General features: G+C 41.4%; 1 protein-coding gene across 10 annotated transcripts in view; it reads right to left on the reverse strand.

The window, feature by feature from the left end:
- The window catches only part of cdc42bpab (CDC42 binding protein kinase alpha (DMPK-like) b), a 78,869-nt gene that overhangs the window by 20,259 nt on the left and 46,359 nt on the right, over positions 1 to 12,251 (reverse strand). For all 10 annotated transcript variants that reach the window (XM_055044644.1, XM_055044641.1, XM_055044640.1 and 7 more), the window contains exons 7-19: positions 8,811 to 8,904; positions 7,785 to 7,985; positions 7,553 to 7,691; positions 7,261 to 7,370; positions 7,090 to 7,169; positions 6,209 to 6,387; positions 5,992 to 6,114; positions 5,771 to 5,904; positions 4,936 to 5,057; positions 4,712 to 4,832; positions 3,759 to 3,869; positions 3,428 to 3,675; positions 1,245 to 1,350 (exon numbers count right to left, since the gene is read on the reverse strand). In XM_055044644.1, the coding sequence (XP_054900619.1) occupies positions 1,245 to 1,350; positions 3,428 to 3,675; positions 3,759 to 3,869; positions 4,712 to 4,832; positions 4,936 to 5,057; positions 5,771 to 5,904; positions 5,992 to 6,114; positions 6,209 to 6,387; positions 7,090 to 7,169; positions 7,261 to 7,370; positions 7,553 to 7,691; positions 7,785 to 7,985; positions 8,811 to 8,904 (1,768 nt within the window). The remainder of the gene's footprint in view (positions 1 to 1,244; positions 1,351 to 3,427; positions 3,676 to 3,758; positions 3,870 to 4,711; positions 4,833 to 4,935; positions 5,058 to 5,770; positions 5,905 to 5,991; positions 6,115 to 6,208; positions 6,388 to 7,089; positions 7,170 to 7,260; positions 7,371 to 7,552; positions 7,692 to 7,784; positions 7,986 to 8,810; positions 8,905 to 12,251) is intronic.

Raw genomic sequence — 12,251 nt, forward strand, 5'->3', positions numbered from 1 at the left:
TCATGTCAGAACAGAAAAGCTTCACAGATGCTGTAGAAAAAAAACCCTGGGTCTTTGCGTGGGGTCGCGAAGAATCATGACCTCACATCCAGACGCACTGAGGTCATTGTAATTATGGCTTTTAGAGGCATTTTAAAGGTTCTGCCAGGTGATGAAATGACCAGCAGTCAGTAATTATAGAGATGTGAAGCTTCTTGGTAGCTTTACTGGATAGAAAAGATTTAGGGAGCTGGAAAACACTTGCTTGTGAATGTTTTACAATCCCAAAGGTGGGTGCTGGTCACGCCATCCCTTTGCCACTTCATATATTTCAGCTGCTTCATATTTAATTTTCATGGTTGAAATGATGCCATGAACTGCTGGATGTGTCTGAAATTAAAGCACTGCTGAGAAGTGATGATTTTAATCTGGAACATTCTGTTCACAATTTATTGTATTGAAACTGACTTTATGTGACTGAAAATAAATTATATCGATCAGCAGGAAGTTGTTTAAAGTTCTTCCAGTTTGAATTGTCGTATTTTATTGTCGGCTGGTTTGAACATGGACCACAACCAAAACGGAGGAAAAGGTTTTATCATAATTTACAAAATAATTTATCTTCTCCATCTTAAGACTTTTAAATGACACTCAGACATCCTGAAAGCAATTAGGTCGTTCATCATAGAGGAGAAAACAAGGTATTCATTGGTTTTCAGATCTAATCAATCCAATGCGATTCAAAAACCTACAACACGTTTTAGTGATACGACTGCAGTGGCAGCCATGTGATTCTCCTGATTTCCCTCTGTGTTTTATCACTTACAGACTTTAAAAACATACTCGGATTGTACTCCACAGGTCAGAATGCCTCCCAGTTATTAGAGACCGTTTAAAGTGGGAGGCCGAGGAGGGAGGGAGGGGGACGAGCTTTTTGAACTTCCAGGAGCCGGTTCCAAAGTCAACACAGCCAGATCCGTGGCTGTGCGGCCGGCTACAGGCTGTTTGTGAGCGGAATATTGTACAGTGATTTCTTTGGCATAGCTGGGAGAGAGGGGGTGGAGGGAGGAATGTGACAGGCTTTCCAAGAAGGGTTACCTGGGGTTACAGCACTGGGGGTGGGAGGAGGGTCTCAGAGTGACTGTGTGTAATGGGGGACAAACAAATCATGGAAAAGCTGACAATGCACGACAGAAAAGAAAAATAAAAGCTGTTTCATATGAATTCATAATGACTTCTGTTAGACACAGGAACACATACTGTACCTTGTCTAATTCACTGGACAGCTTCTTATTCTCCTCAGTGAGGAGGATTCTTTCACGCTCATATTTCTGCTTGTACTCCGTCTCAAACTCTTCACGCTCGTTTTGGCTGCAAAAAAACAAAAACAAAACACACAGACACACACACACTTCGTTACTGTAGGAACTTAACCCCCATCTGTTAGTGAGATCCTGAACTCTGGCTGTGGTTGCATTGGAAAATATTCCTCAAATAAACTCTGTAAATATACAGCCGAGTGTTTGGGCTCGACTTTTCTTTAAACTGTGACTCTCTTTGTTCCTGAGAGTCGCGGCTGAATCAAAGACTGAACCGAAAGCTGTCCGCTTGTATTTTAAGCCCGACACTTCGATGCAATTAGAAGCTGATCCAGCGGTGTGTTTAAAAAGGAATTAGGCAGCCGTGAAAATAATACATCAGCAGCAGCAGGCAGGAAGGTAAGTCTATGAGGCTAAAAAACAACCTCTAAAGCTTCCTGAATGTGAATCATGTGGTGTCAGGTTATTTTTTCTGACAGGCTGAATGCCGTTCTGGAAAACGCTTGCTGACGGGTAAAATTCACTAACGATTACGTCTTCTATTGCGAAGGGGTTTTTCTTTGCTTGTTCAACAGAAGTCGTTTTGGAGACCACCTGTAGTGTTGACCATGTTCTTAATGGACTTTACAGCTAAAATATGCTAGAGTATTAGTACGTGTAGAAATGTGGGGTGTAAAAACAACTACTTCTAAAAATACAACAGGAAAATATCTTCCATCCTGGGAAGATATTTTCACTAAATATCGTCCCCTGGTGCAATTGGTACACTAAGGGTGCACCGATTGCAGTTTTCTGGCCGATCACTCATTTTTAAAATGGCGATTCAGATTTACTTTGTCTGAAAAAACAGCCGTGGTAACTCCTGTCTTTAAATATTGGCTGATCACCCAAAATGAAGGAAATCGGAGTCGATATAATTATACTTTCATGGATCCATAAGCAAAGTCAGTTAGCTGGCTGCGTTCCACAGGAATTTACAGAAAACGTTTCCAGTATCAAAACGTACAGACACGCCATAGTGTGGAAACTAAAAGGACAGCCACCATCGTCATCCTTTTTGTTTTGCCTAAATGTCACAATAGTGCGGCGGTTTTACTGGAGGCTATCGTAGTGTGAGAACCCCCTGCTAGCCCACACAGAGCGCAGAGATTTGCAACACAAAAAGCAGTGTTGTGACTCACAGATGCCCCAGATCAGTTCTGGGGCCCGAAGCAGCTGAATAGTTTGGTGAAGCCTTGAGAAGATAAAAATTATATTATTTGTGCCAACAAATCAGATTAGGGCAGCCATCTCTGTGACGGTGTTAATGTTCATACAAGTATCTAACTACGGAATGTCAAAAGGGACTAAATTAAATAAACAACATTGTTAAATAATTTATTAAATATACCATAAAACAATTAAATGGTAAATTAAAGGTTTAAATTCTGTATTACACATTTTATAAAACATTTTATTAAAATCTATAAGATGCAAGATTATAATAGTGGATGAACATAATTAATTGTGTACTTAAATATTTTATGGTTCTTGTAGCATCACCATGAAATAATTTGAGCTTATCAAACTCGCCATCAAAGTTGAGGGGCGGGGTTATGGGCGGGGCTAAAACTGATTGAAGTTCAGCCTGATTCTGTGAAAATGATTCCACTTTCCATCTAGTCTGTTAATTGTAAAATATCTCCAAGGAAAAGATTGTGAATATCTACTATCTGAAGATGATTTTCCAAAAATGAGGCTGAACTAATTTTAGCTCCACCCATCAATTGTGATGGGCGAGTTTGACAGAGCTACCAATATAAATTTGCATTTTAATGATTTAATGACATATTAAATATTTAATTAAGAATTTATGTATTTCCTTTTCATATTTAATTAGTGATTCAATGATATATTTATTTAATTTTGTCTCTTTTGATGTTCCGTATACAACATGCTTAAAAAGTAGACAGGAACCTCTGGGGAAACTACAGCCAATACATCACAGCTATTTATCTGGATATGTTAGACGTCTTTCTGTAATTACCTCACAGTATCACCACTGTAAAAAAAAAAACAAAAATGAAAATTCTTGATCAGATCAGACTGCTGATTATCAAGCCAGATCAGAGACAGAGGGACAGTCTCACCTCTCCCGGCGGATCTTGTCCAGTTTGTCTTTCAGCATCAGGATCTCTTTCTGCAGGTTGAGCTGCTGGCTCTCAGCGTCCCTCAGCTCTTTGCGCAGCGCCTTGAGCTCGGTGCTGTGCTGCGCTTCTCTGCGCCCCAGCTCCTCCTCGTACAGCAGCGTCTTCTTCTCCATCTCCGCTCGCAGACGCCCCACCTCCTGCGTCTGGTCAGCTGAAGCCGGAGCGGCCGGGGAGCCGACCTGCTTCACCTGGAGAGCCGAAACAATTAGAGATTTAAAAACAGAGCGGCAACAGGATTCCTGGGATGGGGCATGCTGCGCTGCATCCTCACCTTAAGTCCTTCCAGTTCTTCCTCCAGCTGGCGGCTGTACTGCTCGTTGCGCTCTCTCAGCTTCTTCTCTTTCTGAGCCTCAGCGGCTTGCTCCTCAGCCTGAACCTCCATCTGGTGATGGACAAATACAGACTGATTGGAGACCAACGTTCAGCTGATATGACTTCCTGAACATGATTCCTATACATTTAGCATTAAAACTAATTTCTTAAAGGGGCAGTACAGTAACTGTGTTATGTTCAGTTATTATAAAAATTTAATATATATAAAATGACTATTTTGCAACTTAACGCCTTAATTTGGGTCTTTGTCTCTTTAAGAAGCTCCCTTTCTTTCTGAAACTCCACCTGCAGGAAGTCATCACAATATGGCTCCACTATTAACCGCTCAACATTTGAGGACTTCTCAAACATATATGAAAGAATGAAGGCAACACTCCAGGTACGTTTTTGATGAGGTAATAACATGATGTAAAGCTCAAAACAGTCGATTTTACATAATACTGCCCCTTTAAGCAAAGTTTGGATAAATGGATGGACAGATGGATGGATAGGTGGAAACAAACATCTGGAAATACATTTTTTCTGCTTCATTTTCTTTTTCCATACTTCCCCAATCTTAGAAAATACTTTAATTCCACATTCTTTCCAGACCATTTAGGAACGTTGAGAGAAAACAACACTAACCTAGAGACATGCACAACTAAACATCTTTAACTATGCTACACAAAAAAATGAAATATTTTTTTTCATTTGGTGACTATATTCTACTGCTTTTCTGACTATGGATGGTGTCGGGACTTGGGAGTGAAACTAAAGAGTTAAAGAAAGCCACGCCTCGTATCTGAGGAAAGGCAATAAAAGTGGAAGGCTAACCAGAGGTTGACGTGTTTACCGACCAGCAGGTGCAGACAGAGAAAGGTGTTGCTACCAATCACAGGGAATCTACTCTACCTCCTTCTTGGCCCTCTCAGCCTTTCGCACCTCAAGGCGGAGAGCCTCCACCCTCTGATTCTGGCTCTCCATCTCCTCCTCCTTGTCGCGCAGCTGGCGAACCAGGCGCTGCTTTGCAGACCTGCCAGGACAGTTCAAATCTGAAGGTTGCTGGTTTTGTGCACAGGAAAAGAAAGAAAAAAAAACGTTTCCGGGCAAAACAATCAGTCCAGGAAAAGTTCTACCTGAACTCTGTCAGCTTCTCATTGAGCTCAGAAAACTCCTGCATGGCCAGCTTCCTCTGGCTGTGGGCGTCCTTCAGCTCTTTAGACTGGGACTTCATTTTCTCAGCCGCCTCCACAAGGCCCTGCTCAGCGCGGAGAGAGAAACGGGAATTATATAACATCTTCAAAAAAACTTTGAAGTTCAACGTTTACCAAAAAAAGCCATCTTCATCAGGGTTTCTGCAAGTTTCACCAAATCAAATGTAAGACTCTTAAAGACTTTTTGAAGACCATTACACATGAGACCATTAAGACTTGAACCATGATAGAAATTTATAGAAGAAAATTTCATATTTTGCAATGTTCTCTACAGACTGAACCCCCTGCAGATTTTTTGGACAGAATGCAGCTAGCCTTGTATTTGTTAGCCAACTGCCGATAAATCTACACTTACTGATGATGGCCGCAAAAAGCCTAACTGGATAGCAAAGGTATGCTAGCAGTTAGTTAGCACTCAAGATGTCGGCTTGCGGCTCAAATTGACACCAAACAGAAAAGTCCAGCAAAAAACTAAACTACGTACAGAGTAAATTGTTCTACCACAACAAAATTTTAAGACTTGCGATTAGCATATTTAAGGCGTAATTACATTTTTTTAATGAAATTTTAAGGCCTTCTTTTTGGATACATTAGTGTAAAACATTTTAAGCCTTTTCCAGGATCCCTGTTCATACAGATTGGATTACGGATGCAGTGAAAGTGTAGAAATATTCTTAAAGGAAAAATCTTCCATCACCAAATAGGTCAGAAAACGTGAAACAAAAATCAGACGAGCAGCAGAACCGAGTGTTTTTACCTTCTGTAAGTCGTCCCTCTCCTGTGTGATGCTTTTCATCTGCTTCTCCAGACTCTTGATGTGTTTGGACGAGTCCTCCAGGTCCCTGCGCGCTGACGTCACGTCCTCCAGCTGCTTCTCCAGTTGGCCTGAGTCTGACACGGGGATGCGTTTGCGTGAGAACATAAAGTTTGACTTTCAGTGTGGGTTTCTGCAAAGGCAGTCTGTTTTTACACCCTGACCTGCGATCTGCTTCTTGAGAATGTCGATCTCGCTCTTGAGGCTCCTGATCTCCACTTCCTTGTTGGAGCTGACTGGTCCCTCGCCTGTTGGGTGCTGCAGGGCCTGCACAGCCTGAGTCGACTCTGTAAAGGGGAGAACGACCGGGTTTGTTGGACCAGTGGAGGTTGAATTCACCACCATACGCTAAGAACAGATGAGGCATCGGCAGAAGCTCACCTTGCAGTTTGCGACTCAGCTCTAGTTTCTCCTGCTCCAGACGACGTATCCTTCTCTCGTAGGCCTCGGTGGCCAGACTATCCTCCAGCCTGCGCTGGACATCCAGGTCCAACTGCTCCTGCCCTGCTTTGCCTGGATCCACGGCCAGCTGTCGGAGGCAGCCCCGGTCCGATAGGGAACTACAGGGTAAGTAAACGGTGAAAATTAGACTAATTCAGGGTTTCACCAAATTCTCCCACCTGAGCTGTGATTCTTTGAAGCTCCACCAGAGTTACCATGGAGGTAACCCTGATTCTCTGACTAACGCTCTCCTTTCCTGGACTATCAGTTTAGGAAGACTAAGTCATTAGGTGTATCAGAATTAACTGGTTCCAAAATAAATGTGTGCTTTACGTGTCAGAAAGATTGACGAAATGAGAGAAAAAAACAGAAGGGAAGGAAGAGAGAAAGAAAGAAAAACAAAGAAAGGAAAGAAGAAAAGAGGGATAGAGAAAAAACACTGAAAAAAGGCAGAAAGACAGACATAAAAAAAAAGAAAAAGACTGGCAACGAAAGAAATATGAACAGAAAATGTAGAATTTAAGAAAGATGTAAGGTAAAGGTAAAATTATTTTTATAGCACATTTTTAGCAACAAAGTGCTATGGACAAAGACAGAAGTAAAGAAAGAAAATAAAGATGGAGAGAAAAACAGACAGCAAAATAAACAGAAAAAAGAAAGCAAGAAACAAGCCTTTTATTGAAGAAAAAAATGACACCTTTTATTTTAACAGGAACACACTTTCCAGTTCAGGACCAACTGAACACACACATCACAGAAACTCAAAAACACACACATCACCACAGCCTGAATCTGGTAGTGACTCAGAGGATCACACTTACCATTTACTTGTATAGGTGAAACCCACAAACGGCAGGTGATGGCCAGAGAAGGCAGTGTGAGAGGGAGGAGGCATAGTCTCCTGAAAGTCAGGAAACAACAAGCGAAATGGGTGATTAAAATATAAAAAGTACTGCACATAAGGTCACATGTTTCACTAAATAAGACCTTACCGAATTCTTTAGACAGTCGTCGTCTACATCAAAGTTAGAGGTATCTGTAGGACTGCTGACTTCTGGGATGTAAGGGGCCTCACACGTACGGATGTTGTCCCAGTCAATGCCTGAAAGCAGCAACAACACGAGTTGGTACAATTAAGAACACCACACAATGACACAATGAATTCTGATTAAAATGATGTAATAATAACTTATTATATGTATTTTATGCTATTGAGGTATAAGTGATGTCAGGTATTCATTTATATTCACGTAAGGGCAGGATGAGGAAGGACTCTGTGTGTACCAGTGAAAAACGGATGCTGTTTGAAGTCCTCAATGCCGTTTTGACCCAGCCTGTGTTCCCGACTGCAAATGAGGCGGCGAATCAGATCTTTCGCTTCCTCCGACACGTCTGTTATCTGCTGTGGGAACTGGAATCGCTCCTGTGAAAAGGAAATGACATCAGACAGCTGAGAGTGTGAGAAAACAACAAACGAAACCTGCCGGACGGCTGCGCTGAACTCCAGTCGGCTCACCTTATGGTTCATGATTTTCCCGTAGGTTTCCACCAGGGATTCTGCATAGAAAGGAGTCTCCCCGTACAGCATCTCGTACATGCAGACGCCCAGGGACCACCAGTCGCACTCGGGTCCATACTTGCCCTTCCCGTCTTCCATCGCCTGGAGGATCTCGGGGGAAATGTAATCTGGAGTTCCTACTGCCACAGAGGACTGGACCTGGCAGGGGAAAGCAAAACATCCATTAGGACCCAATGAGTCCACTGAATGGAACGCAGCGGAGAGAGCGTGAACATAAACACACCCCACAATCACACAAATCAGATTTTTTTGCTCAGATGTGACATATCTGACTTTTTTCACCACACTCTGAATGGCACAATTCCAATCTTTCACAAAAACATTTGATTTCCTCTATACATAGCTTGTAGTTTTCAGAGCGTCTGCAGTCAGAACAGCTAATCAGGAAGCTAATCTTTCATTTGACGCTTTATCGCTTTTTGCTAATTTTGAAAGCGTTACACGGACTCTAAAGCGCTGCTTTGCTTTGATGTTCTGTAAACTCAGTTGAATTAAGTTCTGTGTTGAAGTTTTGTTCATCAACCGTCAAGAGCTCTTCAAATAGCATATCCATGCTTTTATTTTGAAGTGGGTGAACACCGATTTCCTTTCCTCATGTTCTCGAATTTTCTTAAACATAAACACCATTTAAATGGATTAATGGAACTGATTAAAACAAGGAATCTTATTTTTTTGGGGGGTAACTGGAGTCTGCATTACTTTCTCCTACTTTCAGACTTGGAGCAGTCGTCCTGGGTATTAGCATTTTCCGCCCTGTAATCTTTCATTTCATCTCTTCAGTTTTCCTTCCTGTAACATCAGGAGAATCGTCTGAATTGCAACCTGCAAGTCAGGCCAAGCAGCCAAACCGCACACTCCTCATGGGAGACCCCCGGGGTTAAGGCAGTGAGGTTAGTCAAACTCTGGTATTGTTTCCTTTGGACCGGGAGGAACAACAGCAGCAGCGGCGCAGTCAAAACCTACCGTCCCATCCTCCATGAGCTTGAGGCAGGAGCCGAAGTCGGCCAGGCGGATGTGGCCGTTCATATCCAGCAGAATGTTGTCGGGTTTGATGTCCCTGAAAAGAGAGCGAGAGGGGAGAAAGGGAGGAAAAGAGAGAGGAGGAAAAAAGTCAGACTGAGTGCACGGTTCCTAAAAATGACGAAGGAAAGCAGACGCCTTCCAATCAAAACACCTTTTAGGACATCCAAAAAACACACACTTCATCATCTCGTATTCCTGGGAGCTGCGATCGGTTCTCATCAGGAATTCGAGCGGTCCTGATTTGCCTGTAAATACGGCGGATAATAATTCAGCTCAGTTCTGTGATTGAATTAAGAGTCATTTTCCTTTGGCTCCATTTATCAGCCGTAGGAGAAGTTGAAATTGACCACAAGAAAGGAAAAAAAAAGAGTTGAGTGTATGATTTGGGAATTAGCTTTACATACAGATAAAAGAAAGATAAACTATCCTACTGCGTTATTCCTTTTCCTGCTGTATTTTTGTGGAAAAAAGGAGGTTGCCAAACAGTTTCTGTACGTTTTTGTGTTCCCTGCATCTGTTCTGCATTATTACTGCTGATGGTGAGTTTACATACAGCCTGTGGTTTGATTCCAGTCAGCAGAAAATAATTCTACCTTAGGATACAAGGATTTTTTCCCCCTGCTCCACCACCTAAACTGGCTGAACATTTTTTTATATCAATCAGCAGCTTTCACCCTGACCTCACCATTTCACATTTTCACACTTAAACCAAATCATGAGACTGACATTTATTTCCCTTTGATCGCGCAGTCATTTAGTTAAATCGTCCAAGTCGCTGATTTCTGAGTAGATATCCAGTTCCAGAAAAAGGCAAAAACTCTCCTGTCTTTAGTTCATTCAAAATTCATGAGGCTTTTTCATGTCACGTTATGCTCATACCCAAGAAAAACAATATGTGCTGAGTTACTGACTTAAAATTTTCCAGCACTCTGATCAACTTCAAAGGACAAAGTGCATATTGAAAAGCTTCAGCTGCTTTAACATTAAACTCTTAGGGGGTTCAGGAATGTTGCTACAGCAGATTTGATGGAAAAAAAAAAAATTCTTAACACTGGAGTTTGATCCCACCGAATTAAAAGTTTGTTTTTTGAAAATTGCCCCAACAAAGCAGAAGGGCATCAAATTGGTACGTAACTTTTATGGAAAAATTCAGCTAGTCTGGCTTCTCCCAGTGCTAACAGGAAACAACTAGTCAGAGTCCATTGGCAGAGCTTATCACTGTTAATCATGCTTGTGTCCTCGCTGCTGTTTTCGTCTCCTGGCTCTCTGCAATGCTACTGATCCTGCCATGAATGCTGAGGCTAGTTAGCATAACGGTAAATAAATAATTTTTCTGTAATAGCTAGTTACATTGCGTACACTGGGGTGATTGGCAGCACTAAGACCCTCCTCCTGGCTCTGATTGGTTGTTTTTGGATGAGCGCTGTGTATTTCTTAAAGGACTAGCGCTGGGAGGAGGAAGAGGAGATTGATCTTTACACAGATTACCTGTGTCGTGTTACACAGTCAGGACATGATGACAGTTTTAATAAATATGGAAAAAACATATTTTTCTAGAAGTTATATATAGTCACTTTAATGATGCCATTTCTAGGTACTAAGATGCTTAAGGAGTCAGGTGGGTAGAGAACATCAAATATGATCTCTGACAGGTGGGTAGGGGTGACTTTAATTGAGCCCTAGAATGCTAACAACAGAAACACCATTTTTCTGTTGTATAGCAGAAAAAAAAGACTATCAATCAATAGTCTTTCCTTGCCATGAAAGTTTTCTACAAAGGAGTGTGTGTTAGAACAATATTTTCTAATACACAGTACAAAGCAGAGCTCAAACATCCCCAGTTAGGCTACTCGCCCACTCATTTTGTTTCATCGTGGGCGTGAGTGTTTCTGTCCGGTGACTCAATCGTGTTCCCGCTTAAAATAGCAAACCTAAAGCTTGAAACAAGAACACAGTCAACCAGCGTGGCTCCCAACTCATGTCAGCTTTTGCTGTTGTGATTGGCTCCGACCACCAACCACACGCCAACTAACACCCACCCTGGAGACATTCACACCTGCTCCGACAACCCCTGATTTATAATACTGCTCTGTAATCTACTGCGAGAAAGGTGGCGATGAGGCTCCAGGAAGGGGCTTCTGTCGCATAATACAAAAAGTACAAATTAACACACAGTAAAACTAATTCAATTTGACATTTGAGAATATTTTTTTTTACAACTGCTTGATATTAGAATATCAAGCAATGAGGATTCTATTGAGAAATATTGGATTTTCTTCACACTTTGTTCCCCATTTACCAAATGAAACTGAATCTCATGAGGAAACTGAAGCAAAACAAACACTTTACACTGAATGAAAAAGCCAGAGCTTATTATTTATTCATACAAAAAGTTGAATGTTACAGTAATGTTCTGCATCTAAAGTGTCAACCTGGACTAAATCAGTCAATGTTTTCCAAAAAGCCTCCTGCCAAATTTTTTCTACACCTACTGGATGTAGAAAAAATTTGATGACGACGTATCAGCAACCATAAACGGTATGATTATTTTTCTTTGCAATTGTCAATGAAATTAATAATCCTCGACTAAGAAACTGAATGAAATTGATTGGCAGTGCTTAAGCAAAATGGGTTGTTTTTTTACCTCTAAGAAAATGAGGCAGTTATAAACACAAAAGCTATTTTTGAAAAAAACAAAAACACAAAAAACAAATTGAATGATTTAGTCTGATAGATTTTGCAACAAGTGACTAAATCAGGCTGAATATAGCTCTCTGTTACCAGACATCAGGAAGTAAACAGTTAAAGCCAACGAGGCGCCCTTTTATTAGTTTAAATTCCCCAGTGATGCAAGTCCTGCCCACACCCGGGAGATTTTCCATCTTACAGCAGCAACAGACTTTCAAAGACTGCTCTGATGTCAACCGAGGTCTCTTCAAAGCCACATGTGAAGCCCCCGTCATTTTCTGCCAGTGTTAATGCTCGCATTTTGTTGGTCAGGAGCAGCTGGATGGACTCGCCAATCCCGACACTAAAAGCTTGGTGCAGAAAACCACAGGTTAAAGTGACACAAGAGACGACAATTATGTAAATCCCATGCTTGTTTCCATTAAACCTGAATCTACATTACAGTAGAAAGCTTTCAGAGATGAGCATGACCGTCACAAATGTGTCATCGGCAATAGTAGACATCTAATTTTAAATGAAAACCACAAACTACACTGGAAGGCATTCAAGCCTGGAGCAACCAAACTTCATTTGATGGAAAAACATGACACACAACTTCTATTTTTTCCTCTCTTATCACTAAAAGTACACTGTTGAATCATAAAATATCTTCATGATGCAGACAATATAAATCTGGAGATCTCTAAGGGACAT

The sequence above is a fragment of the Poeciliopsis prolifica genome, unplaced genomic scaffold (assembly GCF_027474105.1).
Source record: "Poeciliopsis prolifica strain line A6 unplaced genomic scaffold, Auburn_PproV2 SCAFFOLD020, whole genome shotgun sequence".
Classification (NCBI taxonomy): Eukaryota; Metazoa; Chordata; class Actinopteri; order Cyprinodontiformes; family Poeciliidae; genus Poeciliopsis; species Poeciliopsis prolifica.